At 32.6% G+C, this 19,358-nt stretch overlaps 1 protein-coding gene across 5 annotated transcripts in view; it reads left to right on the forward strand.

Annotated features, from left to right (window-relative positions):
- The window catches only part of LOC130896224 (uncharacterized), a 52,967-nt gene that overhangs the window by 15,918 nt on the left and 17,691 nt on the right, over positions 1–19,358 (forward strand). For 4 of the 5 annotated variants that reach the window (XM_057804165.1, XM_057804169.1, XM_057804166.1 and 1 more), the window contains one exon: positions 18,986–19,131. In XM_057804165.1, coding sequence (XP_057660148.1) covers positions 18,986–19,131 — 146 coding nt within the window. Of the gene's footprint in view, positions 1–6,162; positions 6,357–18,985; positions 19,132–19,358 lie in introns of those variants that run through there. The other variant, XM_057804164.1, reaches the window with a different exon arrangement.

The raw sequence follows: 19,358 nt of genomic DNA on the forward strand, positions 1-19,358 counted from the left end.
TCTTGACAAACTATATACATAAATCTTCCACATGAATTATTCTATCTTTTGTAAGATCCGCATAAATATCCAGAAGTGGTTGTTCAGTTTAACAAGGACAGACAAGGAGACATACAAACACGACGTTTTATGATATGACATATCAACTCTATATATTTTTAATATCTTTTCATAAATATAATATAAATATAAACCAAGATTTAAGAAAATTTTTTTCAGTCGGTAGTTTAATTTATTAGAAGTTGAAGAAACCGAATTTTTGGTTATTCGGAAATAATAGTTACTTGGGACTTTATTAGGAAGCGAAGAAACCCTTCCTTAGAATTTACAAAACTTTATATTTGCAGTGCTTTAAATTATAAAACGAATTATTTTTATTTGCTCCGTGCTATCAGTTTTTCTCCCCACACACAATTAAGATGGATCTTTCATTGTTAAAAACGTGACCATCTAACTATCAGCCAGTTAAGCTTAAAAAATTCTAATTAACCATAGCAATATTGATTTTTATTTTGAAAATTCTAATGCAGGGTACACACCATGCCGGGGTAGGCCGGGCGCGGCTTTGCCGGGTTAGAAAATGCCGGCCCGGGCCCGAACCCGCATAAAGTAGGTAGAGATCAATGGAAGCCGAGCCGAGCCGAACAAAAATATAGAATGGGGCCCCGAGCGGCTTCAGTTACAATTAAACCTCCGACCGAACTAGACGAATTATTTCATTTTCGACTCATTTTGTTTAAGTAGGGTTTTTTATTGTTCATTTTAAGTGATGGAGTGGAATGACGAACAAGTTTTAGTGTTAATAGACTTACGTCGTCTTCTATGGGATAGTTCAGATTCCCAACATAAATTGAAAAACCAAAGACACGACAGTCTCACATAGATTGCTGTGTCTTTTGGAGTGGATAAAAATGAAATTGAGCGCAAATGAAAAAATTTAACCATCAAATGTTGAAACTATAATGTAGGTAGAAATAACCCGGTCGGCTTCGTTTTCGGTGTGGACATCGGCCCGAACTACCGCGGTATAGTGTGGACCCTGCTTAATACATCTTTATAATTATGCCCTTGTATGTTGATGCAAACATTGGCAAACTAGAATTTTTATATTGTGCTACAATCTATTGTCGTATCGACATGACGTGAACTCCGTTAAATCAATTTAATTTGCGATAAACTATACTTGATGCTTTTTAGATAACTTGGATAACTTCATTAAACTTATTCAATTTCAACTACTACCATTTCCTAAACAGTAAAACCGATACGTATAAGTAAATACAATTATCAAGAATTAATGAGTCGTACACTTATTATTATTGCCGGGCTTCTAAACCGCTAATTGTGAAAGTTTCAGTCACTATTAACTATGTAGATATGTTTTAGATATAGTACATTTCATAAATTAGTAATGAGTCTTTATCACTTGAATGAATCGGAATATCAATCGAATGCTGTCTCTAACGGGTTGGAATATGTCGATGAATGGTGTGTTCTGTATTAATATCATTAACGCTTCCTGAAATTCCCACTTATATAAGGAGGCAGACACACAGTTTTGGTCATCGATGATTAATTATTTCTTGAAACCTAGCCTACGCTTGAAATGTATTTCATTCACAGATATTCATTGTATCGATGTAGTTTTTTATAATTTCGAGATTAGTTCTAGAAACAATAAAATGGCATGTCATGTAAAGTATATTTTAATGTAAATTTTAAATTAATTTCTAAAAACTGTGCAAATTGGAATGACCACCATTCTCCGAAGAACCTCTATAAAGTTTTTTATTCTCATCTAAAGTACATGTTATTTATTTTCATGAATTGTATTCTAATAAGCCTGGAGATGTATCCTGGATAACATTCTAGAAGAGTTTACGAAACAATCGGAACTAATGATAATAATAAATTATTCCAATCATATATTGAAGAAAAAAAATCAGGATTGTCAAGAAATTAATCAGTTTTTGTACTAATACCCCTATATAAATTTTCTAGATGGCCAGTAATAGTGATATATGTCCTCCCTAATTTCTTTTTTCTTGAAATTCGGTTTAATTAACACAAGTGATGGATGATGAAATGATAAAAGCGGTAAATAAGTTGGAGCAAAAATGGATAGTAAGGCTATTTTAGACGCGGAAAATTGATCGACACAATCAATTTCTTGATATAGACATTTGAAAAAATCGCGAAATATTAATCAAAAACCTCATAGACGAAAATGTTGGAAGAATTGTTGATTTTAATTCCAAACTATACACTAAAACCATGATCCTTAAAATGAGACATCACAAAAATTACCACAAAGATTAAACACTTGAATATTAAAACTGGTGAAGATCCAAAGAATTATGTTCATTTCTTTTCAGTGTTATTAATCATTTGAGTCACGTTTAGAAGCGGGAGTTTCAGTATATTCTCAAGGTGTGCTACGGATATGGATGATATTTGATACGAACATTAATAACTGTGACTGGAACTAAGATCAAGAAACAGTCTGCAAACCAGACCTCTGCAGCACTTATTACCTCCTCATTAGAAGAAAATTCACAACCTTGTAAACTATTTTCAGTTGAGGAAAGAGATGATAGTCGGACGGAGCCAAATCTGGTGAATAAGGGGGGTGTTCTAGTAATTCAAACCCTAAATCACGAATTTTTTGCATAGCAACTTGAGATTCGTGTGTAGGATTCGTTGTCCTGCAAAAACAAAACACCTTTGGATAGCTTTCCGCGCCTTTTCTCTTCAATTTTTCCCGTAGAGTGATCAGTAATGTCGAATAGTAATCTCCCGTTATTTTTCTACCCTTATCCAAAAAATCAATCATGATTACTCCATGGCAATCCCAAAAAACTGAAGCAAGAACTTTTCGGTTCGGTTTTTATATCAATACAAGCCACAAAAATCTTAACTTGTTTAGCGCCTCAATGAGCAAGGTCACCCTGAAAATATAGGAAATAGGGAGAAGTAATAGGGACATACGATTTTTTACTGGAAAAGTGGTTGAATTAAAGATTAGTGAGTATTAAAAAGTCGCACTGGCTTAATCGCTAGGAGCAGAATAGCTTTGTTAGAAACGATTTAGTTGTCAATTCGAGATGTTGTTGTACCAATGGTACAAAAACAATTGATTAGGTTAATCCTCGAATGGGAAACGTCCCCTTAGTTCTGTGTAAGGAAGTAGCGCTAAAAGTAAGTATGTCGATTTTATCTGTAACGTGCTAGAAGGTATATTGAAGAGGATAAGGTTAATTGCAAGTGTAAAGGTTGTGAAAAAAGCAATTTGGAGTTTTAAAAAATTCTCTCGGTTAGGCGTCGGTTAGTCGAATTGTGAAGGAATATAATTGTAGCCACATACTTGCAATGTTCACATTTGATGTACGCATACCATGGATGATCTCAAACTTTTTCTATGACTTGTTGGAGCACACTATAATCATTCATTTTCCAATGAAAATAAACATTGATTCTCAAATTTGCAACAACTATAATAATTAGAATAGTAGTATAAATTCAGTTTAGAGAAACTCTCTCCATGATGCTTCATTATTGCTTCCGATCAGTTGTTTTGCTACGACCACTAAACAAAAGGATCATACTCGTATGTTTTCAAATAAAAATTTGAATTATATCTAGGAAAACTGTATCGATTGTTATTGTATGACATTTGGTAGGTTCATTTTGGTTATTATTCGTTTCTATACAAGTAACTGAGGACAGTATCGTTACCAAAGTAATTGAAAAAAGTTAATAGAGTTGGCTCCCTTGTGATTTGGAACGTTCCCCAAATTTCTCATCAAATAATTTCAACTGTTTTTTAAATAAACTACCAAACCTTCTGATATTTCTAATAACAGCTGAAAGATTATAAATATCTTCTTCATAAGACTATCTACACTATCACGTGAATGAATTAAACAGTTAAAGTATCCCAAATTGCTTTTAAAAGTTTCTATTTCGACACTTATTTTGAAAGCTGATGTTCGTCAGTTTAATATCTCAATTGATGGCTATCTATTTCGGGATTTAAAAAGAAAGTAACACAATTCGTAACATGCCAAACAATTTCAAAATAGGTGTACCTGCATTTAAAATAGAAATACAATTTGTGACTATTTATAAAACTCATCCCATTAGAATAGTAGCCATTGTTTTCTACATCTGTTCAAACGTGTTATGTTTGCATACACCAGTGAGGGAACAAAAAGGGAAATTTGAAATTCCTCGAATAACGATATATAAATATAGGTACATGTTTTTATTACGCCTAAGTTCACAAATTGTCTTTTTCATTTCATCAGCAACAACAACAACAATATAAAGTACCAAAAGAATTTGAAAGTCGTTTCATTCACCTCATTGTAGGCAGATATAAATGGAAATACCTATCGCCACAGGGAAGCGCTGTTCTCAAGACGAAGTCCTATTACCCCTCTTGTGGTCACTGGTAGTGGACAAAATTCTAACAAGACATAGTAGCACTGGATTCGGAGCATTAGGCTACGCCGATGATATGGTACTGGTAGGAAGGGACATGCATGAAGGCATAGTTTCTGTTGGGATACAAACTGCTCCTAAATACAACCATAAAGTGGGGTCATGCAGAGAAACTCTCAATCAACCCCAAAAAACAACACTAGTCCCAATTACAAAAAGAAGAATGGGGACTATCTACCTATGATGATTCTTTTCAATTATCTAGGAGTCAACCGGGATAAAGCAATGGACCAATTATTTCGACAAATTAATCTCTAAACACATGAGGCTAAGCCTAAGATGCTATATTGAGTATATGTTTAGTCGGCGCAAACGGAACAAAATTCAAAGGCTGCTTTGTTTGGGTATCAAAGGGGTCAGGTCTAGTTGATCCACTACAATCTTAGAGGCAGTGCTAATCCTTGCTAACTGTCATCTTATACTGAAATAAAAGGCATTTAGCGGCACTCACTATATACCAGGCAACGAAGAAGCAAACAACGTAACCAACAAAAAAGCAACGGATTCATATTTGAACCAGAATTCTACTGTGGTTTCAAAAGATGTCATAGTGAAGGAACTCCAAGCTTGAAATAATAGTTAAGACTCCTAGCATTTCGGCTAAGAAATCTGAGGAACTTCTCAAGATATTAAAGTGATGGTCGGTCATCTGATAGGTCACTTTACCTTAAGACAGAAGGCATAATAGAGGACACCAACTGAAAATTTTTTGAACTAGTCAAAGAAACATTGGAGAATCTACTCTAAAAATGTCCTGCCCTTTTCGGCAAGATGCTTGAATAAGTAGTGATTAGAGAGAGATATATATTTTCAGAAAAATTTTCGTCTTCGAGGAGAGTGTACGGGCGCAAAGTTAAAATTAGTGTGGATGATAGAGGGACGTAGTTTACTTGGTTTTTTCTTTGCTTCAAGGTATATAGGTTGATTGACTGCCGTGAGGAAATTAAGCAGATAGAAGTATTCTCTGAGAAAGGTGACTTGAAATTTTCCGTCGGTAGTCGAGTGGTGAAAAAATATTTATTTATTGACATAGTTGCGTGGGGAGACAGACATGGATAAAAAATGTCGTGAATTGAAGTGTACCTCTATTATGTATATCATTTAGGTATAGATACAGAGCGGTATAGATGACTCCCCAGTCTACATTCTACCTTATAATGTGGAAGTTATATGTATTCATTAGCTCATTTACTTTCATCAAAAATTCAATGATACAACTATCATTTTATTTGGATGATGCCGGAATCAGGACTAAGGGTACATGAAATGAAATTTTTTTATTTGATCTTACTTAGTTAGGATACAGAATCGAAATTTCCTTCAGCGGTTTTCATGAAACTCCTGCATTTCATTTTATTTCCTTCAATTTCTTTATACATTCAAAAAAACTCAACGCCGGGAAAATACTTGTTGAATATATTGAGCATGCCACTGTAAATATATTATTTGATGTATTACGCGCGGCCACGTTTATCGGTTTGTTGATAGTTTGAGTTATTATTATTTCAACAAATAACGATTCGTTTATACGTTTTGTTGACATTTTAATATTTATTTACGAGACCTTAAGTTTGCCTTTTAAACAACCTCAGAAGCATAAACAAGACATGTATATATTCGTATTGTTGTTATATGTTCAATTTAAAAATAGTTTTATATGTTATTGGTAGTGTGGGTATAATAAGCACCTAACCGGAAAGTGTTTACGATTTGTTGATGTATCAGTCAGTGATTTGGAATGGCAGCCATGAAATTTTTGTTGGGTTTTTATTGTAACGCGATCGGTTTCGGTTCTAAATTTATTACGTTCGTCAGAAAAAATATTTCTTCATCTCAAAAGTTTTTGTTGGAAGGTATGTGTGGGTTGTTTGTCACACTCTTTACCGATAGATATTGGTATCTCTTTTCTATTTTATATCCTCTTTAAAAATATTAAAAAATTATTTGGTACATTTAGTAATCTCAATATTTTTCTGATAAATACTGTTAAGTGGATTGAATTGAATATTTCTTTCTCAATCAATATACCGTATATTATAGAAAGTGTGTTAACAAAGTTATCTAGCCTAACCAATATGCTTCCTTTTAAAAGGTCTGTTGTTCGGACTTTCTTCTAGTTTTATCGTAATTTAGCAAGAGACTCAATAACGATAACCTAAACTCACGATTAATTTGAAATTTTGATAAAGTCGATTCCGAATTTTGTTTTTTGTATTTTAAATTTCGTATTCTTCAATACAAAGTTTAGTTTATGAAACAAATTATACTTTATACGTAAAGAAGTTGTAATAATAAAAGAACGACTATCAAATGAACACTTTTTTTTACTCGGTTCACATCTTCATCTGGTTCACTAGCGAGAACCCAATGGGGTTCAAAGTTCTATCCAATACCGCTTCGGTTGGAAACAACTCAGACTCATATGTATCAGAAATAAGAAATGGAAGCTATCTAGAGAAACCTGGAATGGTGGCAGCCTTCAGTTGTGGTCAAGGTTTTAGTGATACTTCAGTCTGGCAGCTGTAAAACTGCGGAGAAATGAAATGAAGAAGAAAACGGCAATACGGAAACTACTAACAAGGGAAGGAGTGGGTGGAATGGATAAAAAAGGAGCTTATCCTCTAAAATTTACAAAATCGAGATACATATTTTTAAAATATAAACATACAGAAATCAGTACCATTATATTCGTATCAGAGTCTTGGGATTGAGGATGGCGAAGAGGTAAAACAATAATCAAAGTTATAGTAACCACTGATATCTCATATATTGATGAAATACAATTCGAATTTCTATAAGGAAAAGGCCACCATGAAACAAGGAAACATATCTTGACACCAGTCTGGACCTAGGGGATTCATCTATGGGAACGCTCCAGCAGAAGCAACGCCCAAATATTCCAAAATATTGTTCTAAGGAGCAACCTTGATGCACCCTGGTACCTTCGAAATCGCGATCCCCGTCTGGACCTGGAGAGAGACACTGTAAGGCAGGTAATCACTAAATTTGCCAAGAGTCACACACAACATCTCTCTAGACACGTGAACATCGATATAACCCGAGTCCTCAACAACATCAATCTAGATAAAAAACTGAAAAAGACGAAACGTTTTTAGTTAGTTACCTAAGTATTTAGTGTGGAAGCATAATAGCAAAGTGCGAAATCTTACATATTATCGTTGATGTTAATTGTTATAATTGAAATACAATTCCTTCTGAGTAAGACCCTCAGTTTCAAGACATTAATAATAATTTAGGATAGAGCAAAATCGTCCATTGATCGGCCGCGCTGATGATCGGATTAGGACAACAATCAATGTTTTTTTTTAAATAAAATATAATTTCTCCATTATGACCGATCAACCATATTATGAAAAGCAGTTTTATCTTTTCAATACTTCCAAGTTAACTTGAATATAATTGTACATTCTCTTGTCTGTCATATAATCTATTCTTATCCGAGGTTTCTACTGGCGTTATTCCATAAATGCAGGTCTAGATATGTAAATCGGTTAATAAAAATGTCCTCAAAATATTACGAGCTGAGAACAAAAGTTTTATCTAACGAGCGTAGAAGTGGCATGTGGCATTTTACTTTGCGCCGTAATACCACACATAAAATTTCTCATATTTATGATAATACTCATGTATATTGTGAGTTTAGGCATCGTAAGGATTTCGCTGTTATACAGTGACGGCTTTAACATAAATTGAAAATTTAATCGGTTATTCAGAGGCTTTATGAAAAAATTATTTCTATTTTTCATCTGGCACTAGATACATCGAATTCGTTGTAATGATCCTTTTGCTTAGTGGTCGTAGCAAAACAACTGAATGAAAACGATAATAAAGGGTCATGGAGCGGCTTTCTCTAAACTGAACATATACCACTATTTTACTAATTATATTGATGTATCGATACATCTCTTCGAGTTGTTACAAATTTTAGAATAGTGTGTTCCAACCACTCATAGAAAACGTTAGAGATCATCCAAGGTATGTGTACCTCAAATATGAACATTGCGATAAGTATGTGGCTGTACCATGTGAACTCCGCCAAAAATGATACGATATCTTCATTCATACTTACATCCCTCTTACTTTTGGTGCTGAAACGTGCTTCCTTACATAAAACTTGGGGGACGTTTTCGATCCGAGGGTTAACCTAATAAATTGTTCTTGCGACAGTGTACGACAACATCTCGAATTGACTACTAACTCGTCTCTAGCCGAACTACGCTACTTCTAGCGATTAGGCCAGTGCGACTTTTTAATACTCACTTATCTTTAATTCAACCACTTCTCCAGTAAAAAATCGTTATTTCCTATATTGTCAGGGTGACCTTGCTCATTTAAGAGCTAAACAAGTTATGATTTTTGAAAAGTTAAGACGAATGTATCATAGTTTTTTATAGTACGTAAATTATTCTCATTATCTTTTCCAAAATTCGTAGAAAATTCTGCTTATATATTCAAATGTATTATTTTTTTTTATTTGGTTATTTTCCCATAAATAGATGTACGCCATTGAACGAAAGTATCTACTAATACTTCCATATTAAATTCCTTGCTTTGTTTGAAGGATCATAATACATTTTCCTTAGCATTTCAGAATATTAAATTTTAATTCTACAGCTATAAGATGACTGCTAAAAGTCTTCTCGAGTAGGGACTAATTGGCAGAAACTCCATTTTTATGATAATCCAGCATAATTTGAAGGGATTATCCTCCTTTTTGAATTTGCAATAACACAAAAAAAATATAATTTCGTTTCAACTCTAATATCTTTGGGTACCCAATAGATGGAAAATGGAAATTTATGTTCCAATTACGAAAAATTTATTGATAGATATAATAATCTAGTTGGACCCCTCATTAATGTGTATTGAATCAAAAATTTTTTACTGCGAAGAAATTGGAGCTGTAAACTGAACGCTAAGAAAAAAAAAACAATCTACTGATTTTTTGCATAATTTCAAATCAATCTTTTGTGCTTTACTTTCATTTTCTTCGTTCCTTATCAATTTCTGATACTTTTCAGTTTTCGTTACTGAAATTCATGGATCGCTTTATAAGCTTCAGTATAGTAGCATATGTGTTAAGGAGTACTGTATATTTTTTTTAGTCTTTTGCAACCATCCCATCTTCCCTAAAGTTAACGAATAGGTAATACTTTCTGAAGGCTAAATCTGATGATGATGCGGAACAAAGTTTGAACAGTTTTTGTATCTAACAAGAAAATGTTTGAATTTTTGAAAAAACACTTTACGCCTTTCTTGGCGTATGGAATTATTTCTTAGAAATTTGCTGTACAGTTGAGTCATACCATACCTTTCTCGACCTATTTTGTTATACAAGTTATACAACAGCTTATTTATTCAAAGCATATACTTTATCAGCGCTCTAGCTATGAACAGATTCGTAAGAGATAAAATAGTCTCGTTTGTTTTATATCGACGTTTGTTTTCGATTTAAAAGAAACGTTTTTCGTAATTCTCGTGAGTACGGTAACCATATCTCATTAAATAAAAACATTAGACCGTTATATATATAATTCACGTAGAGGTTCAGTTGGTAAAACTTATTCATGTTTGTCAGTTGACTTTGGAAATATTATTTGAATTTGATAGTTTAATTAAAAAATATTCATCCTGTAAGCGGAATGTCGAGTAAAGAACTTTAGGAAGTGACATTCATTTTAAGGTTAGGTCTTTCCAAGAAAATTCTTCGCAGTAGAATTGTATGTGTTGTCCATATTTTATGACTACATTCACTTTGTCTGAAAACTCATTATAATTTATTGTAAATAATAACTCAAAATTGAAATAAGCTCACACCACCCTCACACACGATCGAATAATGCATCGTCCAGTCAGCTGTCAAAATGTTATTCAGGGACACCAACCCACTTCAGAAAATTACCAAAAATCGTTTGAGAATGGAGTCCATTTTTACAGGAAAATTGTATTTGAAACAAATGTTACCAAACTAAAGAATTGTCTCTGGTCGCGTACTACTGGCGAGCTACCAACTATTTTAATTGTGCCAGTGCGTTATTGTATAGTCGACGTTGTCCTGTTGTAACAGACGACGCGACGGTCGTCGTCACGACGTTGCTTACTGTATACCAACACTTGATTACCACTTGATTTAATAGATACGTTTGCCGTTACATGGCAGAGGAGGAGCTACCAATTTTAAATATCTGTAATTTGTAGTTGTGTCTGTAAATTCTATTTATTTTGTTGTTAAACAGAAAAGGAATGAACTATTATTATAAATTTTCAGAATAGACACAAAGTTGTATATAATTTGTTATAACTCACGATATACCTAATATGAAAAAAGTTGTTCCTCATGAAAAGTTCTGCATGGTATGAAAACTAAAAATCAACCAACATATTCTAAAACTTTTCAGTCGTATACGAGGTATGATAAAAATATGAATTTTACTCAAAATTACCTTACTTTTTATAACATCGAAAATTTATTCAAAATTGTAAACTATATGAATAAAAAAATTTTAGGAAGCGAGATTTGGTATATTCTCCTATTGTCTGTGATTACATTTTTTTTGTTGTGTTGGTTATTGTCAGAAGAAGGTTTTTATGAAAGAAAAAATTTGAAAAATGACGCGGACAATTAGAAAATTTAAGAATACTTTTTTAAGAATACTAACTTCTAATCTAACCTTAGCGCTTTGGACAATATAAACTTTTTCAATGTGATATTATGAAATTGACATAGTTTTGATAGAATATGAGCTACAAATATCATCAAACAGTTAAAAGTTCAATTTAATATGGAGTTTTGTCAACTTTGGATAGACTAACATGAACGTTATTATCATAACATAAGTGATGTACTCGGTTATAAAGACGAATACAATAGTTTTCTTCAATTTACAGTTGAATTAGACAGCAATTAGACGTACAAATTTAAGTCGTAGAACTCGCAATGCTTGGAGTTAAAGATATACAAGAGAAAGTCAAACTGAAGAGCAACGCGAAGCGCGAAATGATGTTTAACGGAATCGGCAGAATCGAAATCAACAACATAGAAATGTTGCGTTTAACCCCTATCGAGCTGTATTCAATTATAATGTAGAAATCGAGTACAGTTCGCAGAAAATCGTTGCTATTGAACCAATGAACGTTGTATACCAACATTGCAAGGCATTAAACTCATGGATTGTGTTGCGCTAGCGGTCAAGTCAAATTGACGCCATTGGTACCGCCACCAGAACCATTACATTCATTGCTTTCCGGAAATGGACCAGATTCTAAACATTTTTTTCAGCAAAACAATAATTGTTTGTTTTCAAATTTTCAAATTTAGTGCAACAAAAGTTTTTTAAGAAAATTATGTGCCAACTTTGAAAATTCATAGTCAAATAATGACTACAAATTCTTGCAAATTTATTTTATGGGCGATTCAGGAAGACAACACAATAATTCGGTAAAAATACCAATTGTGAAACAACTCCAAACGTTTGCTGATAAGACGCCAGCAGGAGAACACATTGACGAAGTCGCTATTGTCGTCGTAGGTAAAAATTTAGAAAACCGAGATGTTGTTTTACATCGGCCTAGCAATCAACTGTAGCATGTGTCCGAAACACATCGATCATATGATACGCTACAATATACTATCTTATTTTGGCGAGGTGAATATGGATATCACTTTAAATGAAGATGATAAATCCAGTTACAGGTAAACTAATAAAAAAGTTACTTAAATAAATTATTATTCATACAGACTGATTGTTCGGGAAAATGGGGACAATCATATCTTAAAATCTCGGCGTCTCGACCACCAATATGCTGTGTGATATGTACGTGAAAGTTGAAACTGTGCGATTGACATTTATCAGGTTTAACCAGACAAAACTGCGTTCTGAAGAATACATTCATCTACGGAATGCCATCAATGCTAATGGAAATGAAGAGAATGTAGGTAGAACAACTATTCTTCCAGCAACATAAGTAAGTCCGAGATATATGCATGAATACGCTCAGTTTGCTCATTATGGCACACCAAGATTTGTTTTTAATAAAAGGGCTTGACTAAAATTAGATTTTTAATATAATTTGGACCGATTCGAACCGGTAGATTTTGAGAAATTTAAAAAAAATACGAAAAAAAAATTATTTTATGTGGTATTTTTGGAATGACTTCCAAAGGGCTTTACCGATCGATTCCAAAACCAATTCGAACTCAATATTCATCTTTAAGACAGGACAACGTCTGTCGAGTCAGCTAGTAAATAATATAAATAAATGATTAAGTGCGTATTGAAACATTTTTAATCAAGCTCCCATGATAGTTGCATATCAGACATCAAGGAAACAATACAACAGTAATGAGAATTATGGAAAAATTCAAAATAAACGGAATTTTTAGAAATAAATTCGATGAGAAACGTGAAAAACTGTAACTGTGAGGGAATACGTTTCACACATATAAACTGGAATTTATTAATATATGAAAGCCTAGAGACTTTGATAAAAGATCAGAATTTTGATCTCTTATTCCAGAAAAAATTGAGGACGATCGTTTTATGGTTGGAAAAATAATGGTTTCAGACGAAGTTACATTTAAATTAAAATGAAACTGTGATTTTTCAAAATTGTCGAACTCTTAACTTCACGATTAAGACACGCGATAAATATTCATTGAAAACAAATGCTTGGTGTGGCATTTACAAAGATGAATTAATCGTGCCTTTTTTGTTCGGGAATCCATGACATGAATCTGTAAAATGCTTTTAATAGTAATATACAAATCTTCAGAGATTTTTTGGCCATTTGGGTGACCAGATTTAACCCCGTTAGATTATTTCTTTTAGTTTACTTGAAAGAGAATATATACAAACAAAGGTCGTTGTCCAACATTCGGAAATGGTTATTACGGAAATCATTCGAACTATAACTCTCAACATGGTTAGAAATGTGTTGAGAGAATTTTGTCGTAGAACGGAAACGTGTATTGAAACGGGCAATAATGGTTTAGTAGAAGAAATGCCATTATTATTTTTCTCATCATACATTGTTTACGACTTAAAAATTCTAAGGTATGTTGGTTGTATTTTAGTTTTTAAACCATGCGGAACTTCTTACGAACTTTAATTTTTAATGTTATATACATTATGTCCACTTAAGTTATATAAAACTCTTCGTCAATTTCCCAACAAAAATAAGGTTCAACATTATATAAGTATAGTTTAAAAGAAAACCAAAAACATATGCTTTTAGCAATAATCAAACTACGAAGTGAATAATAATTCTTGGCATGAGAATTAAATAAGGGATGAGGAAATCAATGTCAACATTATTATTAGTAGTGTTCACATTTGGCTCGTTCATATAGTCTTTATAATAATATTCATATTTCAATTGTAATCTTGCATGCGGATGAAGAAATTTCTCCATTCATTTCCTACATTTGGGTTGTTTGAATCCTAACCATTTGGATTGAGATTCACAATCATCACATAATGCATTTAAGTAACAGCTCTTAACAAATCAATATCTGCTATTAGAACATCAATATATAATGTGGATTCCACTTTCCTAAATGTAATATAAGCAATCGAGCACTAGTACCACCTTGTTTCAGGATATACGCTTTTGTTGGGATCCTATATGAGAAAAATAGTTATAAATGTATTAACGCTGAATGAAAATCCGCAAAATTCGACTCGAAATGTTGTAAATCAGTTAATGTCAGATAAAGAAACCGAATACCTCCTTTTGAAGTCAGTATTTATAAATCTTCAAAAACTTCAAGCCCAACATCAACCACTTATTTTAACAGTGTCAATTAGTCAGGATCCCTTTTAAAAAGGCCGCCAAGTTTAAAAATAGTGTAAAAAATATAAAACATTTACAAGCGCCGCGCTATTCTGCGGCATCTAACTTAAAAATAGAAAAACAAAAGGATACTACTAGGGAACTTGGTTTTTCAAATATTTAGACATTGTTGTCGTTTTCCTCTTTTGTATGTTATTTCTACTCGTCTTTATTTTTTTTTTTGTCTATTATTTAAAATATGTGAGTGTCTTTTACTGTGTTCTGCAACGTGAAATTTATTTGTTCCATTTGTTGTGTTAACATCCGTCTGAGAAAGTGGTAAGTAAAAAGTAACTTGATGGAGTAGAGCGTAGAATGCTTATTCCAAAAGTACAGGGTGTCGAACATAAGGTGACCCATATACTTTTCTCAAAACCTGTAAGACTTATCAAAAAACTCCAATTACAAAGTTTCTTTGTAATTAGAGAAATTTCTAGATTATTGACTTTTGGATTATACAGGGTGTCCCAATTCTTCACTATGGACATCGACTAAACGGAACACCTTATATTTTATCGCGTTTTTTGATTTAGTGGTAAAAACAAAGGTAACTTTCATAAGACCGACCGACCGAAAGATTCAAATACACTTTGGTGGTGTTCTATGAATACTATTGCTTTTTCCCTATCAGTTTTTGCACAGACCCTATCTTTAATTTTAATGGGATGATCCGTTTTAAATTTTTTGTTGCTTTTCACAGTGATTAGTCAATTGTTTCGGTCAGTATTAACTGTTCTAAATAGTTTTGAACTTGGTCCTGATTTTTTTTTAACCACAAATAACGATCGTACTTTAGATGTACTTAACCTTATTAGAATCATACCATCTAATATCAATGTAGAATCATTTGTTTTCGAGCCAATTTTTTCCACACAGACGCGTATGCAACAAACAATTTGTTAAATGTCTGTTACGTTTTTTCGTTAAATCTCTGTTCTGTTTAATTAATTATTATGTCTCCATAGTGATTCCTAAAGTCACTTTTAACACTAAAAGAAATTAATTCATCCATTTTCCACTTCGAATCGAATCTATTTAGGCTGCGAAATTTTCTTTTTCTCTACCACCTCCTAGAGATAGATTGGTGTAATAAATTGTTCTGCGTAATTTTTCCTCATACTTGTTGGTGAGTTAATTTTACCAATAAGTACTTTTGCAGCTTTTTAAGAGTGATATTTACACACCTACTGTTTGTAGAATATGATAATGACTTTTAAAAATATTTATTTTGAAATAAAAAATCCAGATTTTTATGTGTTACAGCATAGAATCCTTCAACTAGTTTGATTCTTAACTTTTTTCGTTAATCTCGTTTAACTCAATTCGATGGATTTTGATTTTTTCAGCAATATAATATATAAATTATAGGGTTGTAATGAAGTTTTGTAAAATGTGATATGTAAATCAACTGAACAGTCCATTAAACCATAGTTATTTCTTCCAAAATATGGTCAAAATGGTATTTTTACTATCTGACAGACCAAGACGATGAAAGACCTGATTTACAAAGTTTTCGATGATTTGCAGACTTATATGTGTCATCCAGAAATGTTCGAACATAAAAATCATAATGTAGTGGTCCACTATCTTGTTGGAACTATATCGGGATCTAGGTTTTCCTTATTATTTTTACTCAGAAATATCGCAATTAGGGCTAAAAGCGTTGCTATATGAAAATTTTCCAAATACTGCTTAGCTGTTAGATTTTGTGCATCACTTCATTATAAATCATATAAGAATAGAGAAGAATAACCACAGAGGATAATGGCAGAGATTTGAAAATAAAAAAGACATATAAAATCCTAGAGTATACAATATTTTAAGAAAATAAACGGTGGAAATTATACAAATATGGTAATGATATTACTAGAAAGTGTTCATTTATGATTTGTAATATACAGATACAAATTGACTTAACGGAACATTAAGAACCACGTTTCCAAGACGTCTCAAAATTGAATTTATTTATAAATTACGAAACTTCCAACTTCCACGATTCCAAACAATGACATACCCAGTTTTCGGTAGTTGCAGCAATCATGAAAATGCCTGCCCAAATAATCGTATTTCAAATGATATATATATATTACCTTTATTGACCTAAAAAGGTCAGTTTGAGTGATCCAGTATTAAAATTCTGTTAATTAGCCATTATTGAGGTTTTTGAAATAGACGTAACTATAAATTTTTCCACATAGTAAAATTACTTTCTCCAGAATCTAATAATATAAATGTATTGCGGCAGGATCATTAAATCCTTTGGCACCTCTGCATTACGAAACTTCTTAAAACTCAATTAAGAGATTCAGTTTGTTCGGAAGTTACATTACATGATAAAATCGGATTAGAGCCTAGACTTTAAACCTCAGATAGAAATGAAGCGCATTTTAGAGAACAACAGTTAACAAGCAGATTATTCACCGCTTTGTTATGCTCTATTTTCTGATGGAGAGCCTTATTATACAGGACGTTTAATTACTATTATCGAGCATATTTTCATAACCTGTTTTAAAATATCTTAGTTCATAGAACTACGATAATAAGTTCGTAAGTCTGTAGTGGTTTTAATATCCTGGCTCCTAAGTGCAAGGGTTTTGGGTGGTTCAAATTTTGATTTAGGAAACTTTTTACCACGTTTGCTCACAATCGACCACAAACGGAATTATGTGACAACTTCGTGAGGATGTTTAACGTTAATTCAACAGTAATATGAATAAGTTTTTGCGAAAAAAAAAAATTAATCAACATATGAGCAATTTTGATAGCTAAAATTCATGAATTATGCTCACTCAAACGCTCTATTACCCGGATTTCGCAACGAGTGACTATTTCTTGTTTCCAAACCTAGATATATGATGAGTGAAAATTTCATTCCAATGATGAAATTACCTTGTATTTGAATCAAAATTTCAGACCTCAAATTAAAAGATTTTTAATCTCGTAATCTTTACTCATTGAATTGATTTTTCCTAATGCTAATTGGTATCAGATAATATAACCTAATTAATTTTTCGATTACTCACTTCTTTGATGTTTTTATCTGTTTTCCTGATAAATCGTCTTAATTTTAGATCCCTTTTAGTTGAAAGTTGACATATTGTAATGTTTTTCTTGTTTATTTACACCATTCCTATCGGTGGGTTAAATTTATAAACACTGTCTCTTACGTTCCCAATTTATTTAAATACTTTACATTACACTTAACAAACTCATAATAATGCACCTCACCAACACTTAACTAACTTATATAATTCATTTGAATTTTTATGTTACTTTCTATTTTGTTCTGTTCACTATGACTATTTATTACAAATTAACTAACTGCGCTAAACAAAGTCGTTTATATAACCAGAACAAAGTTTTGAAACAAAACAAGTAAACAAATAGACCTTTCTAGAAATTACTTTAAGAAACAATGTAAGCAAACCGCCTGCTATGATAAAAAAATTTATAAAAACAAACATCAATCAAATTCCAAGATATATCAAACGTGCTGTGCCTTCGACAAATATTAGAATTTCATCATAAACGGACAGGACTGGCTTCATGTCGTTTCATTGTTCGTAACAATATAAAAATCTTAACGTTTTCATCTATCATGTATCAAAATAATGAATATAAAGACACAAATAAGTTGTTGACTACAAGTCAAGAACGGCCGAACCAATATGGCTGAAAATTGGTAGGGAGGTAGCATTTTATCCTGTTTCCGAAGGACGTGACGTAAAACGTGGTATAACTAAAAGCAATAAACAGAAAAACGAAGAATGTTTTAGAGTTGACTGGTTGTGTTTGTTTCGTTTTTACCGAGTCTTAATTATCACTAACAATGCCGCGAACAAGACGACGTAACTTTCATCGACAAAGACGTAATGCTACTAGAATTCTAAACATTGTGACTGAAAGGACTTGAAGAAGAACAAGAAATTGAACGCGAAGAGCGCCGCGTTAGTATTGCTCGATATCGTACTTCTCAATCATAAGAGCAAAGCAAGGCAGCCAGCGAAACGGCTCTGTTGACAATGCGAAATCATCGAACCATCTTCAAACATCTACAGCTAGATAATGTTCGACGCACAAGAAGAAATTTATGAAATACGTATTTGAAACGAGCAGCGCTTCGATACGATTGCAGCATACTTAATTTTTTAATTTATTTTTACTATCCTAACAAAAATTGAACTCATTTATTGCTTCTAAGACGGAACAAAACTCGTCGAATTAGTTAATAGTTGAAGACAACAATCGTTATCTTTTTCCAAAATCATGGATATTTTCTGGGAATATTTCCATTCATTGGAATAATTTTCAAGTTATTCAAGTTATTCAAGGTTAAGCTATATCCTGTGCAGTAAAACTGTTTCATTAGTTTAATTTCAATTGAATTTTTGCTGAAATAATGTTGATATGCATTCAATTTGGAACAAGAACAAAACTTTATTTAATATTTCCATAGAAATTCAATGATAGGTATATTGTCAACGAGTTTTATTAATTGGACTGCAAAACGATTCCTTTTAAAACAAACATTATAGCAGTTTTACATTCCAGTACATTTCATATTGTTACCATATCGATCTACTTCGAAATTAATATTTGAACCCATTTGTAAGTTTGTTTTTCTTTCCAGGATTCAACTGGGAAGAGGACTCCAATAACAATACTAACTATATACTTTCACCTGCCTTTGATGATATATTTACGAGAGAAATCCACGCAACTGTAGGTCAGACACTTCTTCTTCCTTGTACAGTTAGGAATCTAGGGAATAAAGTGGTAAGTTTCTAGATACGAGGTATATCCAAAATGTAAGTTCGGTTCTCATTTCTATCAGCCGCATCGCTGGGATAGTCCCAGAATGCGCGACACTTACTTTGACTCAAGCAGAAGAAACGTACGCCATTTTCAGATCCTTCTTCCGACGTGTTCTTTGTATTTCTTTCTCATGCTGTTAGCCTCAATTGAAGAAACTTTTGAAATCAGATTTGTGATTCGTTATCTAA

This window comes from Diorhabda carinulata, chromosome 7 (assembly GCF_026250575.1).
Source record: "Diorhabda carinulata isolate Delta chromosome 7, icDioCari1.1, whole genome shotgun sequence".
Classification (NCBI taxonomy): Eukaryota; Metazoa; Arthropoda; class Insecta; order Coleoptera; family Chrysomelidae; genus Diorhabda; species Diorhabda carinulata.